We start from the raw sequence: 21,858 nt of genomic DNA, 5'->3' as shown, positions 1-21,858 counted from the left end.
TTTTCCCAATACCCAACCTAAGCCTTCCTTGACTCAGCATCATGATTTTCCTACTGGTCAGAGAGAGGAGATCTGTGCTTCTCCCACTATGTCCCCTTTTTAATTCTTTTAATTGGGAATTAAAAATATTTTCTCCAAGTTGAATCTCTCTTGCCTATGACAGTAATTGGTAAATATTTTCTCTCTATCTCAACCCAAAAGCTTTCTCATTCCATTTTCTCTCCTTTTATTAAGAACATCAACATTTTAGTCTTAAATCTATGCAGCATCAAAGCCGGTAGTGGTAAACATGAGTTTTAGCAAGATTATATTAAATTCTGAATAGTCTGAGTGGCTTTTTAGATTATTTTTTTTCTGCAGTCAATATGTAAGGAGACTTGGTAGTGAAAATGGAAGTAAATGAAGATGTAGCTGTAACTCCTGATTGCCTGTTAAATTTTCTAGATTACATTGATCACTGTTTCTTTCAAGATGAATTAACAGAACTTCTCTACATCAAGTTACAATAATGTTGAAAGTTTGGTTATCTTGCAGCTTTCTAGCTCTGCTTTACACTGACATTGCAGAAGGAGCTTATCTTGGCAGGTTCCAGCAGGGCTGCGCCCGGGGGGGTGCCATGGCCAGGGTAGTCTCAGTGGAGGCTCAGACTTGGTCCGATCTCCCAAGCCATTCCCAGCTGCGGGGAGCCAAGCAAGTGATTTTCAGCTGTTTAGTGATTATCAGCTCTGTGTGATCATCAGCTCTATTTGCTTGCTTGTGGCTGTAGCAGCAGACGCAGGGAGAGAGAGGAGAAGGCTGTTTGATGATTCCGCAGGATTCTTTATTAGGGTCTTCCATGAAGGGTCTCAGTGACAGCTCTTCTGCCGAACCAGGCAGAATTAGGGGTTTTTATAGCCTACAGGGGTTTTGGAAACTGCCCAATAGCAAGGGTCAGGGAAAAGTGACCTATAGGCTTACAGAGAGATAAGCAGGGTCCGAAAGGCGGAAGAGAGGGGCTTCTAAGGCCCGAGTCATCATGACTTGGCATTTCCTAGCTCAGGCTTCTGACCTCCAAGGAGGCCTTGCAGGCCCTGTGCCTGCTACAGGAGCTCATTAGGGACACTATAAATAAATATGAGGCTCATTTTTCTGTGCCACTAAGTAGGTCCCACTCCAATTCAGAGCAAATACATTATATAAGTCTAGTGAGGGGAGCTCTCCTTGGCACATACACTGGCGTTAACCTATTGATAATGAAAATCAAAGCCTGTTTTCTCTCCTAAAGGGTGGACTGAGCTTTGTTTGGGCTTTCAGTGGAAATTAGGAGTTTAGTAATTGATGTAGTAACGAAAGAAGAGGTTTCTTTGTATTTCTTTGTCCTGGTGTACTTTTGACAAATACTGCTAACTAATTAGCATTTGGACCCCTTTGCTAACCAGCAGTTATAATGGTGGTTTTGGGTAATAGTGAAAATAAAAATAATATATGAACTTATTTTTCCAACTAATATTATTCTTTCATCGAGACCCTGTAGTAATAATGTGCTCTTTAGAAATTCATCTCAGGAAAGCAACTAAGTGTCTCTTCATTCTTGTGGCTCAGAATCCTATTTTCTGTCACTTTAAAGCTATGTACACATTCATGTGGGTAAATAAATGGTCTTTTTGGTCTTAATTTCCTTTTTTAAATATTCCAGTCTATCCATTTTGAAATTTCCTTAGCTGTCTTCATTTAAGGCATTTATTTCCGCTGCCCATGTCAAGTGACACTTAACCCTGGGTCCCTGATAAGAACCTGTCAGTTGACACTGATGTATAAAGCACATGGCTTTGTGACAGCACCCAGTATTATCTAACCATGGGTTCTAATTACATGAGCGTGACATTTGTAGAGGCATGAACTGGAAGAGTTCAGCATGGCAATGCTAAAGGAAGTACCCAAAGAAGAACAAATCTTCCTATTGCACCATGCATCTTAGCTCTTGAGGCAGTTATGGAGCCTTGCAGGGTAATATTTACACAGCAGTTAAAGTGTGATGATGCCTGCTCATCCATTTTGGCAGTGCTGTTACAGGGATCATGAGCATGTGCAAAGGCTTTCCCTGCTGCTTTTCCCTGCTGTTTCAGTGCAGAGTTCAGTACTTGAAGCACTGATGAAGCAAGGGGAGCAGCAAGTTTCTCTGGAGCCACTTTCTGCAAGCAGCGTGAAAATGGGCATCTGTATGTAATGTGGATGATGACCATCAGCCTGGGCCACCTGCTGACAAAAGAAAGAAAGTAAAGCTTCAGTCTTCTGAGTGTAGGAAACTTTCACACTTACCAGTTCTGCCTGTGGGCTTTCTTGAGGTCACTGTATCTTGTATGCTGGGTTAACATCCCAGGCTGCACCTTCAGCCTCTGTATTCTTCAGCCATCAGTTGTAGTGAGCTGAGGGTGCTGTTGAAACTGGCAAAGATCTGACAGATGTATTCTATGAAGGATTTGCACAAGGAAAGAAGTATCTGATTAATAAATTTTAGAAACCAGGATTGATATTCAAGTCCTTTAGCATAAATTGTGTTGTTTAGTAGGCAGTGTTTCTTTCTGTAGTAATTTCCATGGCATTGTTATTGTATCTGCCCTTGTTTTGTGCATTAAGCTGTTAATACAGTTCAACTTTAAAATTGTAATAACCCCTTCATGTCCCTTAATTAAAGTAAGAAATTATTTCCAGTCATGCTTTGATTGCTTTCTGGTTGTTCCCATGTGTATGGACCAGGCCAAATTCATTTAAAGACCAAGGATCTCAAATTTGTTAGCATCTTTTAAAGTTTGAGACTTTAGCTCAAGCTGCTTTCTTAATTTTTGCCATGGTTATATTTTAAACCTTCAATCAGGGGGGTGCCAGGAGGCACTGTCTCTCAGATGCCATCATCTTAGTTGGAGATCCATGATTGAGACAAATCTTTTTTACTTCAGGTGGGGCTGTCAAGATTCTTAGAGTACTTCTCCACCAGTTTTGGACTCTCAGAATTCACCCCATCTTAACCCAGTTTTCTTTTTTTTTGGGATTATGTTACTTCTCTGCGGGATGTTTTTGGACCATTTCCAGTTACTTCAGACTTGTTCCTATTTCTCTTTTTCTTTTCCATTGGTAGATATGAGTGGACTAGTTTTCAGAGCACTTAAATCCTCAGATCTCACACAGCTGGAAATTGGTAAGGATTGCTTAAGGAAAGGCAAAGGAAAATAGATACCTTCTGAGTTTCATGTTAGGGCTGGTAGATTGCCAATTTGAAAAATGTAAAGTGAGGGCTACAGACTGTTTTAGCATAGAAAAGCAGGGGGTGGGGTAAAGGGATTGAGTGGGATAAAAAAACAAAGTTGTGGTTTGCCAATAAATTCATCAGCAAGTTTGCTGGTGTGATGGTTGTGGGTGTAGAAGTGTATTGTGATATTAAACCAGATAGAATTTTGATATCAGCAATTTAGAAATTTGTAATGTAGATCTAAATATGAATAACTTTTTCAACAGACTTTTAGTACTAGGCAGACTGCAGCAGGCAAGAATTATGGTGTTTATTAAAATGGCTGAGATGAACATAAAGGCATTTATGTTCATCTGTGCTATTAAGTTTAGGTGTATGGAGAATATGCCGTGTATATGGAGTTTTGCCTAGACATGGAGGAGAAGGTATATAACCTATGATTAGCTGATCTTTAACTTTCTCAAATATAATTGGGCAAGTTATAGTTTTGACAATCAGCTGTTACCACCATAATTTTTCTAAACTGGCAGCCGCATGTTTTTCCTGATGAACAGACACACCAGACTTTCCAGATGCATGCATACAGTCATACCATGACATAAATATTTTACAAACTGGAAGAGGGAGAAGAGAGGGAAGATGAATACTGTGTTGTTACAAATGTGTTACAGTGACCCAGAGTACATACTTGTGATAACATTTGTCTTTTTGTCTGCTTTTAATGCTAGGTGTACCCTGAATTGCAAATCACCAATGTTGTTGAAGCCAACCAGCCAGTTACGATACAGAACTGGTGCAAGAGGGGATGGAAGCAGTGCAATGGTCACCCGCACATCGTGGTTCCCTACAGATGTCTGGGTGAGTGACGCAATTTTAGTCTGTTTTTTCCTGCTCTGGTTTTTCAGTCTCTTCATGAGAAAGATAGAGAATCTACATAAATGTCTTCTATACCTCAGTATAGTTGTCTTTTCTGAAGGGATTTTTGTCCAGTTGTTCAGTCCTTTGGAACTGCATTATCTAGAAAGAAAGTACTCCTGCTCTTCCCTAATTAAACCCTTCTTTTTTCACATTAATTTTTGCTTATCTAGTACTTGGACTCTTACCATGAAAGACTATGGGAATCTGTATTTGTTGAAACAAAAGATACTTCATAAATTTTCCCATTTTATCCTTCAACTTTATATTTGTAGCAGTTGCTTGCTGTTCTCTCCTGTGTCCTTGGTGCTTTAAATCAATTAAAAGGGATGTTTGGGCCTTTGTTTTTTTGCTAACCTTTACTTTTGTCTGCTTTAGAAAATAGAATTGTTGATTTGCCGTTTTCATTAACATTCTAGGCACGACATTTTCTTGACATTATTCCATGTTTAAGTATGTTGCTTTACCACTGCCATTTGAACTGTGATAAATACTGGAGTTCAGAGTTGGAACTTGCTTTTCTAGTAAGCCAGGACATATAAAAGGCATGGAAACCAACTCAGACCAGTTATTCCATGAAACAAATAATGAAGGAAATTTTTAAAAAATATGCAATATTTCTAGAAATTTTGTTCATTTGTGTAGAGTAGTTAAAACACAGGGCACAATCTGCCCTTAGCAAAGCTGGGACTGAAGAGGAATTAGCAGAAATGCTACCAGTGTGGTCAAAAGTGCCAAAACAGCAGGTGTATAAAATCTGTGCTAAGTATTGGAGAAATTTTTTTGCTTGGCAAAGTTTTTAGATCTGATGTTTGTTTGTATATATATAAAATCAGTGTTTCTAAACCTGCAATATCATTGTTCATGCTATTGAGGCTCTGCAGGACTAGTTTATTCTGAGAAAAAAATCCTCCAGGAGAACCCAAATTTAAGACTTTCGGTGAGAAGAGCATGTCTCTAGGAATTACAGATTCTGACTGGGGGAAGGAACCTGCAGGCTTTTGTTTTTTTCTAGATGTGAGTTGAGTTGGTTGGTTCCACCACAAGCTTTACTGCTATAAGGAACATGCTCTTTTACCCATTTGTTGTTGTGTTTTCTTTAGTTTATTATAGTTAGGATATAAACATGTGCTTGTAGTCTTAATGTGTATTGTCTAAAGCCACATAAGCAACTTGTTAGAGATGAGGCAGAGCTGCCGACTCATCTAGAATGCATCATGATATATTTCATCAGACTCCATGAGAGTGCACTTGTACTAATTAGAGATACAGCAGAAGAACATCAGACTAGTAGAACTATAAAAACTAAATTTTGTTATTTATTTTATTGTCATCACAAGCAAAGCTCTGAATTAAGAAAAGGGAACTCTTAGGCTCAGGACTTTCTATCCTTATGTAGATTTGGTCAGTGCCCTGGAGGTCTTACAACCTAATTTAAGCAAGAAGACAATGTCATCATAAGAGCGAATGAATATAAATTGGCTATGAATACATTTAGTCTGCAATTATAAGGAAGTATTTGCAAGCAGAAGGAGCTCCAACAGTTGTCTGGTTAAGGAGTAAGAAGTCTAATCACATGGAAAGAAGTTAATAAATTTGTGGACAGGACTATATGCAGTTCTTGCAAGAGTGAGGAACTGGACTTGGACTTTTAAGGTGCCTTCCTTGAAATGCAGTTTTGAAAGAAAAATCATTGCAAGGTGTATGGTTGCTATCTTAGGTAGCAAGGTTTGGATGCAAAAATTCTAAAGATGTTTAAGCACTTCATATCCATTGGCCCTTAGTCCTCTATTTTTATTTTAAAATCCCCACATACGCTATTTTCTTCTGATTTCCTTGTAATTGAGGCGTATGTAGTTGTGTTTGACACATTGTGTTAGTTTCATTATCATATGCTGACATTCATCTTTTGACCCTGACTAGAGTAAACCTTAGATACTGATGTTCCCAAGGGTCTGCTGGGGAAAAGATGGCCACATAATTACTTCCTCTGTAGGAAAAATGGTGGCAGTAGCCATAATCTGCAATTTCTCCATTAACCAGCCCTCTGTTTGTTGTGTACTGTGTTTGTCTTGGAATACTTTCTCTTAAATCATGTTTTTGTACAGAACTAAGGAGAGAGAGATTTTAATTTTTTTTCTCTCCTCCTAGTACTTCTTCAGTATTAAAAGATAATTTTCTAAGAAGTTGCATCTTGCCTGTCAGTTCTGTGTGTGCCTCAGCTATTCTTAGTGTGGTAGCTGTTAGTGGACATTGTCAGAAGTTGGGTATTGCCTATGCCCATTCCTCTGTAATTTTAGTGCAAATAGACCCTTGCCCTAGACCACTGTTAAATCCATCTGGTAAGAATTAAGATACCAACAGAAAGTTTGCCAGCGGGCAGCTGATTGCAGGGCTGAGTCTTAATTTTGCATTGCACTGAGGATACTTACTAGCCCAGTAATTTCTTCCATCTTGACAGTATTTTTCACAGTTGAGAAACAGCAAGTGGCAGAAATCTGGCTGCTTTCAGGCCAGAGCATCTTTGATGTACAGTCTGCTTGCATCATAATCTTCAGCCAAGGCTTTCAAATGTGTAGGGCCCATGTCTCTACAGCCCTTGCTTGCTCCAGGTGTTTTTTCTCTTTGAGACTTGTGCAGGGCAGCAGTTACAGCAGTTCTTTGTAGCTGTGTATTTCAGTAACATCCATCAAATTTAGCAGATGACACAACTTCATATTTTCTTAAGAGAATGCAACTAAAGCATAAAAACAGTGGTTTAAACAAGACAAAATGAAAGACCCTTATTTGAGTCAGCCATGTGTCTTTGCGTTGACCACAGAAATAGTCCCTAAAAGTGTTCTAATTGGATCTAATCTTAAAGAGTTAAATTACATTGTTTGAGTGAGGACTGAGAGCATAGAGCCACAAATGTGTTTGGGTACATAGCAGAGATGAGGAGCTGTGAGATGTGCTGGTGGAAGAGTGAAGATCTGCAGAACTCCTTTCTCCGGGTATCAGGTGTGTGTGCCACCCTAGTGCCTGCTCCACTTGCTGTATGGCACAGCTTGCAGGGTTACTGCAGACAGTGTCAAGAAAACAATGATTTCTTCTTTGCTTTACAGAAACTGGTTTTGGGAAAATACCGTGGGCCACCAACCTGGTGTAAATGTAAACATCTAAATGTTGGTGGGAGCTCTGCTGGTTGTCACAGCAAGAGGGCAGGATTTCTGCCACTGTTGCGGCAGTGTGGGCAACAAGCATTTCTAGTTTGCACTTTCTCCTCTCTTCACTGCTTGCCTGAGGAAAAGCAGCTGGTGAATTTGTGCAGGGTGGCCCATGAAATGAAGTAGTTCACTCCATGTTCCTTGCTGGTTGTGGGAGCAGGCATCCTTGTCCCAGAGATGTCATTCTTTTATAACTTGGATAAATGTGTGGCTATGAATTTCTGAATAGATGGCTTTTAATGTTCTGTTGGTGAAATACATCTTGAATCCTGGATAGAGATGAGAAGCTGTTATGTGCGTGTTTGTGGATCATTATGTGGGCATGGCAGACAGGATATAGCAAGGTGTGCATGGTTGGGAATGGCTCTGCCTCATTATCCTATTAATGTATGCTGCTAAACACTGCATTCACAGTGTTGGAAAGTAGCAGATGTGTTGAAATCTCATTATGTATACAGCCTCTGTCAATCAGAATGTGATTACTTGCAGTCATTTGTTCATAAACAAGTAGATTAGGTGTCCTGGTTTGAGGCAAATTTGGGAGAGAACCTCTAAAGGGATTCCTCTAGAAAGCAGATTCAAGCGGCTCCTCCCTCCAATCAGTTTGGGAAAATACTTCCTTGGAGCAAAGTGGAATAAAACTGTTTATTTAACAGGCAAATCAGTTACCTCCAAAAAAAAAAAAAAAAAAAAAAAAATTTAACGATATGAAACAATAAAGCCTCTTGCTGCTCCAAAAGAGATGACAAACTCAGAAAGTCCCTCTGTGGGCTGTAGCTCAGCTCACAGCTCACTCAGTCTCTGATCAGTCCCTCCGATGCTGGAAATGCTGCGGCCCAGGGCCCAGGCCTGGCCCGGTGGGCACAGGTGTGAGCTGCTGCTGCTTTGCTGGGTGTTCAGTCCACAGCAGGTTTGAGCAGGTCCAAGAAAAAGAAAAAAAAGTTCAGGGAACTTCTCTGTCTCAGCTAGCTAAAAACTAACTAAGAGCAAAGGAGAGCTCTGTCCCACCATCTGTCTGCAGACAACACAGTCCAGGAGCAGGAATGTGTAGGATTGAGTGCAGTTTCTGAAAACAGTGTGTTCTTCCTCCTCTCCCCATCATTCTTAGAACCAGTCTTAAAGGTGCAAAACTTATTTCTGGGCTAAACAGGCAAATGGGGATACAAGCATCATAAAGTCACCCCAGCACATTAGGTTATATGAAAAGTGTATTTTGCTGCTTGGTTATGTAGTGAAAAACTCGCTTCTGCACCTGGTTTTTAAAAAAATGTCTTTGAAAATATTTTTTAACTTTTCATGCTTTATTACTCCAGCAGTTCGTGAAATTAGCATCTTGTTGAAGTCTCTTGGTTTGAAAGATAGGTGTCTGCCAAGGAAGGTGAGAACCTCCCTTGGAATATGAAGCCCTTCCCTCCAAATTATTGTAACTTTGAAGTTACAGGGCTTTCAGACAAAGATATTGGAAAAGGAATAGCAGTTCTTTACTTATATATAGATTTATATGTACAAGGCAAACATATATATAACAAGGCAAACAAACAAACAACAGCAGCAACAAGAAACAAACCCCAGAGAATCAGCAGCCGCCTTCTCTCGGCTGTTGAGCCCTTACCCCTTCGCTCACAGCCAGCAGGGGCGCTGCTGGCTCTTGGCCGGGCGGGGCAGGTGCGGTGATTCCCCTGCGGCTGCAGGGGGCGCTGTGCCGCGGGCTCGGCCGTTCCTCCCTGTGTAATGGTGGGTAGGCTGGCAGGAGAGAGAGAAAAGGGGATTCTTTACAAACTCACTCCAGGAAGCCAATTCCTGTGCCCTTCTGGATGGTGAAATGGGCTGTAGCAGGAACCTCTGAGTGGTAATTGGAATGGCAGAGGTGGGCACACACTCGGTAACAAACAAAATGTAGTAGAAATTCAGCAACCCTGGAAGGAGCCCTGGGGTGTCCTGTTGGGCACCTGATGTTGAGTAAAGTGTTGCAAAAAAGCCTGAGGCAGCAGAGGAAAACAGTGGAGCTGGGCAGCTGCAGCTGGGTTTCTGCAAGCAGCTGGCACAAGCAGCCGGGAGACGCACCTTCTGGGCAGGGGAAGAGGTTCGGGGTCCTGGTTTTTCCCCTGAGGTACCTGCGTAGATGATGAGGGTCCTTTGCTGTGATATTGGGTCTTAATAAGGTCCCAGTTCAACAGTCATTCTTACAGGTAAAGGCTCACACATGGTAAGGAAGAACCAGTAAAGGCATGGACTCATCAGTGGCAGTGAATTCTCCCCATGGCAGCAGCAACTCGATGGTTCCCTTCTGATCCCGAGAGTGAGAGAGAGGAGCTTGAGTCCAGACCCTGACCCCTCAGTCAAAATCTTGTGTTATCTCTACCCTTCCAAAGAGAAAACCTCCTCCAGCTAAGAGAGTGGCCAGCTGCACTCTTCCCCCTCCTCCCCTTCCCAACCATATATTTTCTCTCTTAAGTACCAGTCTTTGTAGTCTCTTAGGCAACAAATGGGACAAAATTCCCTGAGAGAAAGGAAAATAAAAAAAAGCAAAACTCCTAACCTCCAACCTGATGTCAGAAGAAAAGGTACACTCAAGTTTCAATATGTATATACCAATTATATCAAAGAAAACACCAAGGTTATGCCTGGAATGAATAATGTAAATAGAGATATATGTAATTGGCAGTTCTTCTAGTAGTAGTTCTTCTAAAATTAATTGCTGTTTTAATGGTGGAATTTTTTCACACAAGAATGTGAAGTGCCTGTATATTTCTGTAAATGGCAAAACTTGCTGTTTTTACCTCCTTTGAACTCACATTGCACCTATTTCTGTTGCATTGGCAATACAAATTCTCCTCTGGGTAATTGGAAGCACTTTCCACTGGCTTTTCTATGCAGTGCCTAATTAACAGAATGACATCAAATAATGGTCCCAGAGTTTTTCTGTCCCTGTTAGTTTAGCTTTTCACCTTCAGCTTGCCTCAATCTTCAGTCAGCTATGTGAGTGATGCAAACAAGCCTCACACCACACGGTTCCTAAAATAAAAAAAATTCTCTTAGTTTCAGACTACACAACTACAACGTGTCTAGTTTTTCTGTCAACACTAGCTGACAGGAAGCAGAGGAGTTACTGATCATTCAGATAAAATGTTATAGATGAGTAATGTAATGGTTGGCTCTCACAATTAAGAGATAGATATTATGTGTATTTTAAGATGTATAGTGATGTTATTGTAATATGTACCCCATAGTCCTCTTTCCCGTCCCCCTTGTAATAGCTTCAGTAGTCAGATTTAGAGAAAATCTGCACCAATAGAGGGCAGAGGAGGAGTTGACCGATAAAACTTTGGGAAGTTTAAAAGGCAGAGCATCCATTTGGTAGGGGAGCAGAAGGCTGATAGTCATGGGAGGGAGGCTCCCAGAGCTACAATTTTTCCTTATTCAGTCTTTCGTAATATTTTTTTGTTAATGTTTAATAAACCTTTAAAATTTTTTAAAGTGAGTGGTCGTTTCTCACATAAACAATGATGAATTTATTGGTTTATTATAATTCTAAGAAGGTCTCTTGCCTCATGGTTTATAACTGCATCATTTCAAGTATTTTCTTCTCAAAGCAGGACTGTATAAACCATTTGAAGTGGCCTTTGGCATGTTTCAGGGGACAAAATCCCATCAGCTTGACAATGAGGTAGGGAGCTGGCAGAGAAATCCTGAATAAGATCACCCTGCAGCAGCACAAAAACTTCCTCAGGCAGTCACAACTCTGTTTCTGGAGGCTTCCACCTCTTCACTTGAGCCAAACATTGGTTCAGCTGTTGGGTTAGCCAGATTGCAGCTGAAGGCATAGAAACACTGAAGTGCAGAGATAAAACTAACATTCTGCTGAGTATCAGAATGTACTTTGATATATGACTAATGTAAAACATCTAATTTTTGTATAGTAAGACCAGAAGAAGTAAGAATTCTAAACTTGTGTATTTCTGTGCATTCTTGGGCTGTACTTATGTTTTACTTGTTTGGTGGTTGCAGTAAGGTTTTAATAAAAACAGGTCACAACAAAAAAACTTCTTGAGATCTCAAAGATCACAGCTCTGCAGATCTACTCCTAAAGTAGTAAAATAATTTCTTATAGGTAAGAATTGAAAACTATATGCTTATTTGTCTCTTTACAATAGACTAAAGAAACCAAAACAAGTAGCGTACACACTTCAGCAACAGCTCACAGGAAGTGATCACAAGTATGTGAGTCCTCTTCATAGCTATCTGCAAAGGCAGCATTACACATTGTAGTAAACTATTCTATGTTTAGGAGATTAAGAAGGAAAATCAGTTTTCCTTCTTGAATGACTAAAGCTAGTTGGACTGTTTTCTGTCACTTGTAACTCTGGGCAGGATGAGGTATCAGGGATTAAAAGCAGGTGTTCCTGCTTTTTCTGCAGTGCTTTATATAAAAAGTTACCCTGAAAAAGTAGTGCTAAAAGACTATTAGTAAGGTTAAAAAGAGCTCAAAAATGGGGAAAAGGGGAAGCTAAGGTGCCTCTCTGATCATAGTTTGACCCTTGCTGTGCAGCAGGTTCCAGAAAGGCTGTGATTGTGGGGCTGCTCTGTCTGCCTGCCCTGTTCCACTGTGGGTGCTTGAATGACCTGTTCTGTGTTTCTTCTCTGGTCCAGCCTCTCCCATGCCCAAGTTAGTGTTCACCACTCAGATCCTGCCCAAAGACAGAACTAATTTTCCTTTCAGAAGTTTCTCTAATCTTACCCAAACACTTCAGAGATCATGGTTTTCATTTCATAAATGTCATAAGGGAGAGGGGTGTCATCCTTAATTTGTATTTGGAAGCTGGAAAAAAGCTTGAAAGAAGCTTCAAAACTGTAAGTATCTGTTGATAGTTGGGCTCCAAATTGTAAAACAGTCTGCTTGACATATACATTGAGACTACTTGAAACAGTTTCAATGTGTATGTGAGTGTATGTACCCAAGGAGTCTTTATGAAGCATGTACCTTTGTCTTTGAGAGATGGGCACATTCACACACACACAACCTGTGAGTCATGCATGAACCTGCTGTGTAAGTTCCATTTCATGTTCATTGTACACATCCAGTTTTTGAAACAGAGCAGGAAGTTTTTTATCCAAATACCTTTGTAGTGCCACACAGCTGATTTATCCTTTTTTTTTTTTTTTGTGCTTTCCTTCAATCAAAAGAACTTAATTTTGTAGTGGGAGCATCCTGCTAATTAGTGTGTTGTTTGTTTTAGCATCTTAGGAAGGAAGGATGGGGAGAGGAACAGAAGGGAAGCATCCATCATACCATTTGGTGATGAAATTGGTCTGCATATGTAGCATCTTTCGAAAAATTCTCACCTAACTAAAAGTAGCTGTAAATTTTCATGCTAAATACATTCTGGTCTTGGAGTAGAACTGAATGCTGCCAGCAGATTTGATGCAGTTAACTGCAGAAAGACAATCAGTGATGGGACTCAATGAGCATTTCTGAAAGGTACTAGGAAATATTCTGGAAATACAGTTAAGTAAGCCTGTCTGGGAGAGGGGATACTTTTTTGAAGTTCCAAACATCCAGGAATATTTGACTTGTCAGTGAGCATGATAACTGAGCAAGAGTTGTTGTTTTGGTTTTTTTTTAAAGAGTAGTTAAACAAATGGATAGCGCCTCCTTTGATTTTTCAGAAGATGTTTAGCAAGGTCCACTACTAAAAGCTATTAAAGAATTTAATCTACCCTGGAATAGAAGAGAAAACTCTTATATGGCTAAATAAAGATAAGAAAAGGAGGAATTAAAGGTCTACCCTCAAACTGAGAAAGGTCGCAAATAGAATCTCAAGGTATCAGTTCCTGTGCCAGTGAAGTTCCAAGCATACGTGATATGTAAAAAAGGGTAAATTGTGCAGTGACCCATCTGATGAAGATACTAAGTTATTCAAGGTAGAGTTAATAAAGGCAAATTACAAGAAATTTTTGAAGTGTCTGATACAGAGTGACTGGATATAAAATGGAAGCAAAAATTAATGTAGTAAAGGCAGATCATTGGGGATTCCCAAAATGCAATAATCTTATGTTAGTGTATATGGTGAAACTGTGAGTAGCTTCAAGCTTCTCAGGATAGAGAACTTGGGGATTAACAGTTCTGTGAAAATGTATGTTCATTAGTGCCGAAACCCAACAGTCTTAGGGATTATTAGGAAAGGAATGGGGAACAAGGCATAGAACATAACTGCATCACTGTGTCAGCTATGGACTTTCTTGTATTTGTGAATGATGTGTGCTGTTCTGGTTGTTTTCAGAAATGCAGAGTGGAAGCTGAAGAGTTAAGAGTGATGGGAAGTGCTTGAAGTATGACATGGCTCCAATAAAAGAAATGACACGGTAGATTAGATCTTTCCTGTATGGAAAAGATGATGACTGGGAAGATCTGATAGCACTTTGCAAAGTCTTGAGTAGCTTGGAGAGGATGGATGAGGAATGGTCATTCACCCTGTATTTCATGAGAAGATCTCAGATTATCAAGTAAAACTTGCAGGCTTTAGGTTTCAAGCAAACAAGTAATTGAACGGTTTTAAATTTCATTCCACAATGTGTATGTAAGTTCCTCATCCATCTGCCACAGTGCCTTTTGGATGCTGAGAGCCTATAAAGTTTCAAAACCCAACAGTTCATTAGAAGATATCTCATAAGGGGTCAGGGACCCTAGTCTTGAGTCTGTAGAAGTTGTGGTGAAACAGGGTCTTGGGAAGTACTGCTGCATGCTCTTCTGCATACACCTTATGCCCTTTTGTGATGCAGTATTGACCTACTTTTGACCACTTCAGCTAAAATGTTTGGTGGACTGAGATAGACATTGTCATGATTATGTGGCTTCCTCTGCCATATCAGACTAGTTACTCTTTTTCCTTCTAACCTGCTTCTCTCCTGCCTTTGTCTCTGAGGGTGCTACCCCTGTCTGGCTCTTCCTACAGAGCCACTTGCTCCAGATTTTTCAGCCTTGGTGTATTCTTTGGCTTACCAGATGCCAGTGTCTTGACCATTACCATTCCACTCAAGTCTCTCAGGCAATGATGTTTCTTCACTTCTCCTTTCCTTCTGAGTAATCCTCTTCTTACCTTGACATCTGCCTTTTCCTCTCAGCACATTCTCTTCTCCCTGTCAGCATCTGCTATCCAAGCCAGTTTTGTTTGTGTCCACTTCCCAGCTCTTCATCAGCTCTGCCATGCATCTGTTGTCATCTTCTTTCACACCTCACTTGATGCTACCTGAGCAAGCAGATGAGGACTCTGTGATCCTTCCTGGAAGTGATGAGATCATTCTGTTCCAGCATGATGGCAAAGGAATCCTGTTCTAGTTTCAGCAGGGACAGAATTAGCAGCACAGTGACGTGTTTAGGATTTAGGGTGAGAATAATGTTGGTAACACACTGATAGTTTAGTTGTTGCTGAGCAGTATTTGCAATCAGTCAAGGAGTTTCCGGCTTCTGACCCCTCCAGCGAGGAACTGAGCAGAAACAGCAAACTGTTTCTGCTGACCCCAGTGACCAAAGGATATTCCATGGCATATCATGGCATACTCAGTATAAAAACCAAGGGGAAAACTGGCCATGGTCTCTGCTCAGGAGGTGTCTGGGCATCGGTCACTGGGTGGTCAGTGCAAGCTTCTTTTGTAGTACAATATACTACTATACTACAATATACTACAATAACACTACTAGTAATTTTTCATTCTTAGTAGTAGTAGTAGTAGCATCAGTAGTAGTACTAGTAGTAGTATTTCTCCTCACTTCTATTTCAACCCTGTTAGGCTGTCTTTGTCTTATTTTCTCCCTCATTCCACGGGGAGGGGGACGGTTCAGGGAATGAGTGAGCAAGCAGCCATGTTGGAGTTTAGCTGCCTGCCAGGTTAAACCACAAGAATTTCAGACAAAGGAAAAATATCCTTCTGTCACAGCAAAACAGTGCTCTGGGTTTTTAGTGTTAAGGTGTTTGTGTGAGTGTCAGCACTTCCATCAAATGTAAAGAAAGCTATAATAACCTCAGATTAGTTTCTATTTTATTTTTCAACAAACTACAGTAAATATAGTTTATTAAAGTGTTCTAAATAGACTGTTATAGACAGAGTGTTGTTTGTGATGTTGCTTTATTTGTGTTGGAGGAAGATTCTGATGCTCTGTTTGTTAGATGACCTGACTGCTGAGAGATACTCTTCTTAAAACTTAGCTAAGATGATGTGTTGTTAACAGACATGGATAGTTATTCATCTTCCCTTTGGTGGCTTCTCATGAATGTATTAGATTGTCTTTAATTTTCTCTTTTCAGTGAAAAATGTGATTTCATGTTTCCTTATAGTTGCATTTAATAATTTTTTAAAACAAACTCCTAACAAAAACCTCACCTAAAGAGATTGTTTATTGTTTATAAATATGTTCTTACATTATCATTTTTAGTTGATAGCCTGGATTTTGGGGAAGGTTTGTGTCAGAGAGCTCACCTGTAACCTTGACCTTCATTCAGTAAGTGTAGGAAAGAGCTTAGTTAATTTTCAGTCAAGGATTTCTCATTTAGGGCACATTGCCCTTCATGCAAAGATAAAGCTGGTACTTGGGATGTGACAGTTCAGTGCCTCAATTTTTATCTGCTCTTGAAGGATAAATTGTCCATACTGGCAAGGGGAGGAATGGCAGCATTACAGGGCTGTGTTCCAAATCCTGGAAGTTGCTTAATTCTAGCACGTTCATTCATCAGACTTGATCACTGACATAGTCAGGCTGAAGAAGAGGAATGGTCTCACTTTGACCAGATGCAGACTCAGCAGTGTAACCATGAAATGACAAGCTGGGATTCAATGGCTGCAGGGCTGAGATGGGGTGACATCAGCCGCCTTTCCGCTGGATAGATTGTGTGCTCAGTGTGTGCCTGGGGAAAGAATTCTTCATGCTTGTGTAAACATCCAAAATCTTTGCAAGTTGAACTGGCATTTGAAGGTCAAACATCTTTCAACACTTCCAGTCTCCCTTGCTCACAAGCACAGGCATCTCTTGTTGTGCAATCAGAAATTCCCTTTAGGTTTCTCTGTCTTTTACATGAAAGCTTACACTTGTGATTGATGCTAAGAATGGCCCTGTAGCAAGGAGGCATTTTGTGTTGAAATGTGGGCACTTAGTTTCTTCCAAAAACCTTCTGCAATGGAGAATGTAAGTTGAGAATGGTTATGCACAATCTTTATTTTTAATATTCTTGTAATGGGTTGAGTAGCAACAGTAGCCTAACTTTCTCATGCAGGTGTATTTGGTGTTTTGGAGTTTTGTTTAACAGAATTCCATCCATTCCAAATTCCATCAATTCATACATTCAGTAACATTTTTTTGGCTGTGACTTCTTCTGGGTTGGGGGTTTTAATTTTTTTTTTTTGGGGGGGGGGTTTTAAAGTTTACTTCTCTTGAAGGTCTTTAAAGTTGGCCATGTGCTTTGCCAGCAGCACTAAAAACTGAGAGCTGAGTAGACTACAGCTATCACCCCTCTGTCCAGGTCCTCTGCCAAAACGAGTGGAACAGTAGTGTGTGTTTTTTAAAGAACCATTTTGACTGTGTGTGAGATTTTTGTGCTTGGAAACCTGTGTGAAGGTCAGGCAGGGGATAAGTGGTTGGGATGGAAGTGGATGTTCTAAGGAGCCACCAGCTTGGCCCCAGGAAGGTAGGGAACTGCTGATGAGTAGGTGTTGTGTCCCCTCCAGAGTGAGCTCTTTTTCCCTCCTACCACCATCATCTGCCTGCCAGTCTTTGCCTGTTAGCACAGGTGGTGTCTCAGGATTCTGTGTGTTACTTATCCCTGCTGTTACAGGAAGCTATAGAAAGAACAGTGGTGGTGGTACCCAGGCATGGGAATGCGTTCACTTACTAAAGCAAGCATTTGATGGGAATGTTTGGGTGTTTTTGCTTAGTCGTATGCTTGCATTTATTTCTTTATTCTCCATGAGAAGACTTGCATTGGTTTATTTGAAAGGGACTGTACTCTGGTCTTCTCTACTTCTGCCTTCATTGGGCTAAAAGTGAGAAAAAATGCCTGTGTAGTCACACAGGAGTGTCACAAAATGATGGAAGAAAAAATCTGGTTCTGCAGAGCAGTCATGCATAGCCAGCTTGGCTTTTAAATTCCTAGATTTGATCTGTTTATACATGTTTACACATAGATCATGGCAGCCCTGGAATCCCAGCTTGTCATTTCATAGGAATACTGCTGGTTCTGGGAATGGACAACATGAGATCATACCTTAATGATACCCAGAGCCTCCTTGTTAACAAAATAAATCCAATAGCTTTAATACTCTGTTAGCTTGAAGGATTGCTGTTTTACTGTTTGCAGTGCAGTCTTTCCTGATGAGTGATTGCATCTATATTAATGCATGTATAAGCAGTTCTGAATTTTTTGGATTTAAGCGTTATTCTGACATTTTGAAGTTTTTTACTGACCTGCAAGTTGAGAAGTAATATTAGGGTGTTTCAGTATGTTCAGAATCACATGGAAACTTTCTTAATTATAACTTAGAGAACTTAAAGGGGAATTTGTTCCATTTAAATATGTGAAACCTAAGCTAATACAAAGCCCTTCAGTTTTAGTAGAACATATGAGTGTGCTTCAAAAAAGAAAAACTTTAGTTGTAATCTTTCTTCTTAACTTCCTGACTTTCTGTTGTAGTTTTCTAGTGAGTTTGAATGTACCTAAAAACCACAGAATTGATAGGTAAGAGTTGTATTTTAAGAGTTTTTAGTTATGTAGCCAAGCTGATGTACTTAACCCAGACCTTAAAAATGCTTCCTAATTGGTCAGTTTAAAATACTGAAAGACAGCAAAAAACTTTATTAGGGATAATGAATGAAGGTCATGCTTATTGTAAGTTATTTATGCATTATGGTATTTGATCTTTAACTCCCAGTGGCTTTGTTAGTGAGTTCTTAATGTATAAAATATTTAAAGTACCCTGTTTTTCTATTGGGTCATTGCAACTAGGTCAACAGAAAATTGAATCTTAACTACTTGATATCAAAGGTAACTTTGGTAACATAAATATTGGCTGTGTAGTAATATTGGCTTTTACTTCTTTTTCTAGAAGGTACTCAGGTGAATGCATAAACCAGTGTCTTCTCAGGAAGTTTGAGCTTTCATGCTTTGAAGGTGGCTGGTTTTTATTTAGTTTTTTAGCAGTTAGCTGCTCCTAATTGAGTTGGTCTTATATATGATATATTTTTATTCCTTTTTATTATAGTTTAACCTAGGGCATGATTTCTGAATATGTTATTTTGTCAAGTCATTATCTTTGGCATGTGAATGATCTTAATCCGTTAGAAGATTACAAACTCTTTATGATGAGCTCCTGTAACTACAGTTGTCTGGATCCACCCAACAGAGATTTTATGTGTTTATGTGTTGCCCTATAATCATAAATATCCTGAGTTGAAAAGGGCCCATCAGGATCATTGAGTCCAATTCCTGGCCCTGCACAAAACAGCCCAAACAATCCCACCATGTGCCCAAGACTATTGTCTAAACACTTGAGCTCTGTCAGCCTTGGTGCTGTGACAGCTGCCCTGGGGAGCCCACTCGAGTGCCCAGCCCTCCTCTGGGTGAAAAAACATTTCCCAGTGTCTAACCTAAACCTCCCCTGACACAGCTTCCTATAGCTGAAAAGGAAGCTTTTGAAATTTATTTCACAGTTAATTGAAAATGCAAGCACCCAGGCTCATCAATGATCCGTGAAATATTTGGCTACCCAGTGTGGGTTTTTTCTAGTTCTCTTGGATTTTATCTCTGAAATTCAGGGTTGATTTTGAATATAGAAAACACAGCATGTGTAAATCACAATGAATGTTGTACTGTTAGTGTACAAAACTGAAGTAATAAATCTTCATGTTTCAGATTTTAGCCAAAAAAAAAAAAAGTCAAACTTCATTCTAGTTACAGTGTGAACTTCCCCTCCACATGTCCTTGTGCTCCATTCTGTAAATAAGAAACATTTTGTATGTTACTTTGTTCTCAGTTAGTCTGGGAAACAAGGATTTTAGAATTAATATCTAATTGAATCTTAATCTAACGGTTTGCTGTAGTCCATCCAAAAGGCTACTTCATTTACTACTTCATTTGTTCTCCTTTATTAAATAACAATGGAACCCCAAGTTAATTTGACATGTCATAAAGGAGTAATACTGAATTCCCAGGCACCTTGGGTTTTTGTGAAATTCTCTGAAATGATAGGCAGCTATAGTATTTTATGTCAGTTTTTCACAAATGTAACTGCCCTCAAAATGTCTCTTATGTCAAACTGTTTCAAGATTAACTTTTATATTCTAATAAGAATGGCAGGCGTAATTTCAAGTTAGGCTTTTATGCAATTTTATTATGTATAAGCAATTGTTTGTGTACAGTTTTGTTATCTGGTCTGTTAAAACAGAACCAGTTTACAGCAGGTTTTTGCATGTTATCAGAGCTACAGCTCTGAAGTGAAATGTTCACTAACATTGCCTGCACTGTATTGTGTCGACGTTGGAGAACTGGGAGGATGACTTTCAGGTCATCCCAAGTGCTTTGAGGTGCCACCTGTTCCTGTTTGTCCCTCCCCCTTCTTCCAGCAATATGGCTTGTAAAGAAGGTGTCTATGATACTGTTCATTGGCCAAAAATCCTTTTGTTGTCAACTGCATGTAACAAGAGAAAAACTGAAGTGTCTTAATTGTGTTTTGGCTTGTGTACCACACTAGGAGATGTGGAATGCCCAAAAATTCATCATAAAATTTGGGTCTCGGTAGATGGTACCTTACTGTGGTACTGATGTCTTGAACTACCCTTTTATTCCATCTGTCTCTCTGCCATAGAATTTCCTTATTCTCTCAAGATTTCTGTTTATCACATGACAACTGTAGCTGAGGGTGAAATGGGGTAGAATAGCACCTTTGGTGAAAACTTGATAAAGAACTCATTGATGTGGCCTTTCATTTGGCAAAGAGGGTTTTTTTTTCAGTACTGCTAGAAGGAAAGTGTTTGTTTTGCTGAACTGGGACATCAACTTGTTTGACTCTCTTGTCTGACACAGCAAGTTCAGATTTCTTTCTGGGCAGGAAGGGCTATGCTGCAATAAAGTACCTGAATATCTGTTTTGGCAGCTGTCATCTGAAGCTTTGGTTAAGCAATATATTTTTTAAAGACTTCTTAACCATGACAGTCCAAACAAACTTCTTATTTGAATAATTAAATCCTATGTACAGAATCACAGACTGGTTGAGGGTAAAAGGGATTATAGTGGATCCTCTGGTCAAACGTCCCAGCTCAAGCATGATTTTGCCATAGCGCTTTGTACAGTAGCCAGATGGTTCTGGAATGTCTCTAGTGAGGGGGACTCACACCATCTGTGTGTGATCTGTTCCAGTGCTTGATCACTGCACAGGAAGGAAGTTCTTCATGTTCAGGTGGAACTTTCTGTGTATCCATTTCTTCCTGTTGCCTCTTGTCCTTTTGCTGGGCACCACTGAGCAGAGCCTGGTCCCTGCTCTGACCCCTCCCTGCATGCACTGACAGACGCTCATGAAGTCCCTTCTCAGTCGTCTCCTTACGAGGCTGAACAGCCCCAGACCCCTCAGCCTTTCTGAGTGATCTCATAAGGAAGATGCTCCAGTCCCTTCATCATCTTCATCACCTTTAATAGGTGAAGTTTTTCATGGTAGCAATTTGGTTTCAAAAGCAATCAAGGCTTCTTGCTGTCCTGTTGGGCCAGTCTTGGCCTGAGTATGAGTTTGTTGGCAAGGTGTCTGCTCTGTGTTACTTGTAAGAGGAGCATTGAGAGAGTAGTTCAGCTTCCTGGGCAATTAGGGCACATGGGGGGAAGAGGCAGCCCACCAGTAGATGTTGCAGTGGAGCACATTTTGTGTCTGTTCTCCACTTTTAGTTATTAACACCGCTGGAGGCATATCTGCAATGCTGCGTTGCTGCTGACGTCAGAGGAGCTGCACAGCATAATGCAAATTTTCCTCTGCTCTTTTGTAAGTTTTTGCTCCTGATTTGCTAACCTGTTATTTAAAGCTCTTTGCTTCCCTGTGTTGTGTGTAACTCTGTCCCGGTGGAATTTGGGTTTTCCTCAGCAGCGCCGTCTTCAGCTAACTTTTGTTAGCTTAATGTTTTCTCTGTATGGAAACTCAGAGATACATTTCAGCTCATATACACATTGGCAAACATGTATATAAAAATATATAATGAACTGACCTTCCTTAATATCATTCTCATGTTGTATTACCCATTTGGGATAGATGCTTTGGCATTGCATTTTTTTCAGTGATGGTTCAACTAGACCCTTTTGACTAGGGGCAGAAATCTTCAAAGGATTTAATTATAAAAATAAGCTTTTATAGACCTTTTAGATATATTAGAAAATGTTCCACTCCAGTGGTTTGTCTTGCTTTATTCTGACTTCTTTGGTCATCCTTTCTGTAGGCCTACAATATGATATATTTAGTGTTCTTGTAGAGTTTGATGTATTCTTTACT

General features: G+C 40.0%; 1 protein-coding gene across 4 annotated transcripts in view; it reads left to right on the top strand.

Moving 5' to 3' along the window:
• LOC121353422 (amyloid beta precursor protein) overlaps positions 1-21,858 on the top strand; it is a 207,373-nt gene that overhangs the window by 72,053 nt on the left and 113,462 nt on the right. For all 4 annotated transcript variants that reach the window (XM_041467270.1, XM_041467269.1, XM_041467268.1 and 1 more), the window contains exon 3: positions 3,955-4,084. In XM_041467270.1, coding sequence (XP_041323204.1) covers positions 3,955-4,084 — 130 coding nt within the window. The remainder of the gene's footprint in view (positions 1-3,954; positions 4,085-21,858) is intronic.

Source organism: Pyrgilauda ruficollis, unplaced genomic scaffold (genome assembly GCF_017590135.1).
Source record: "Pyrgilauda ruficollis isolate IOZ18807 unplaced genomic scaffold, ASM1759013v1 scaffold204, whole genome shotgun sequence".
Classification (NCBI taxonomy): Eukaryota; Metazoa; Chordata; class Aves; order Passeriformes; family Passeridae; genus Pyrgilauda; species Pyrgilauda ruficollis.
The sequence above is the reverse complement of the archived record's forward strand: the minus strand, read 5'-3'. Positions and strand labels throughout refer to the sequence as shown.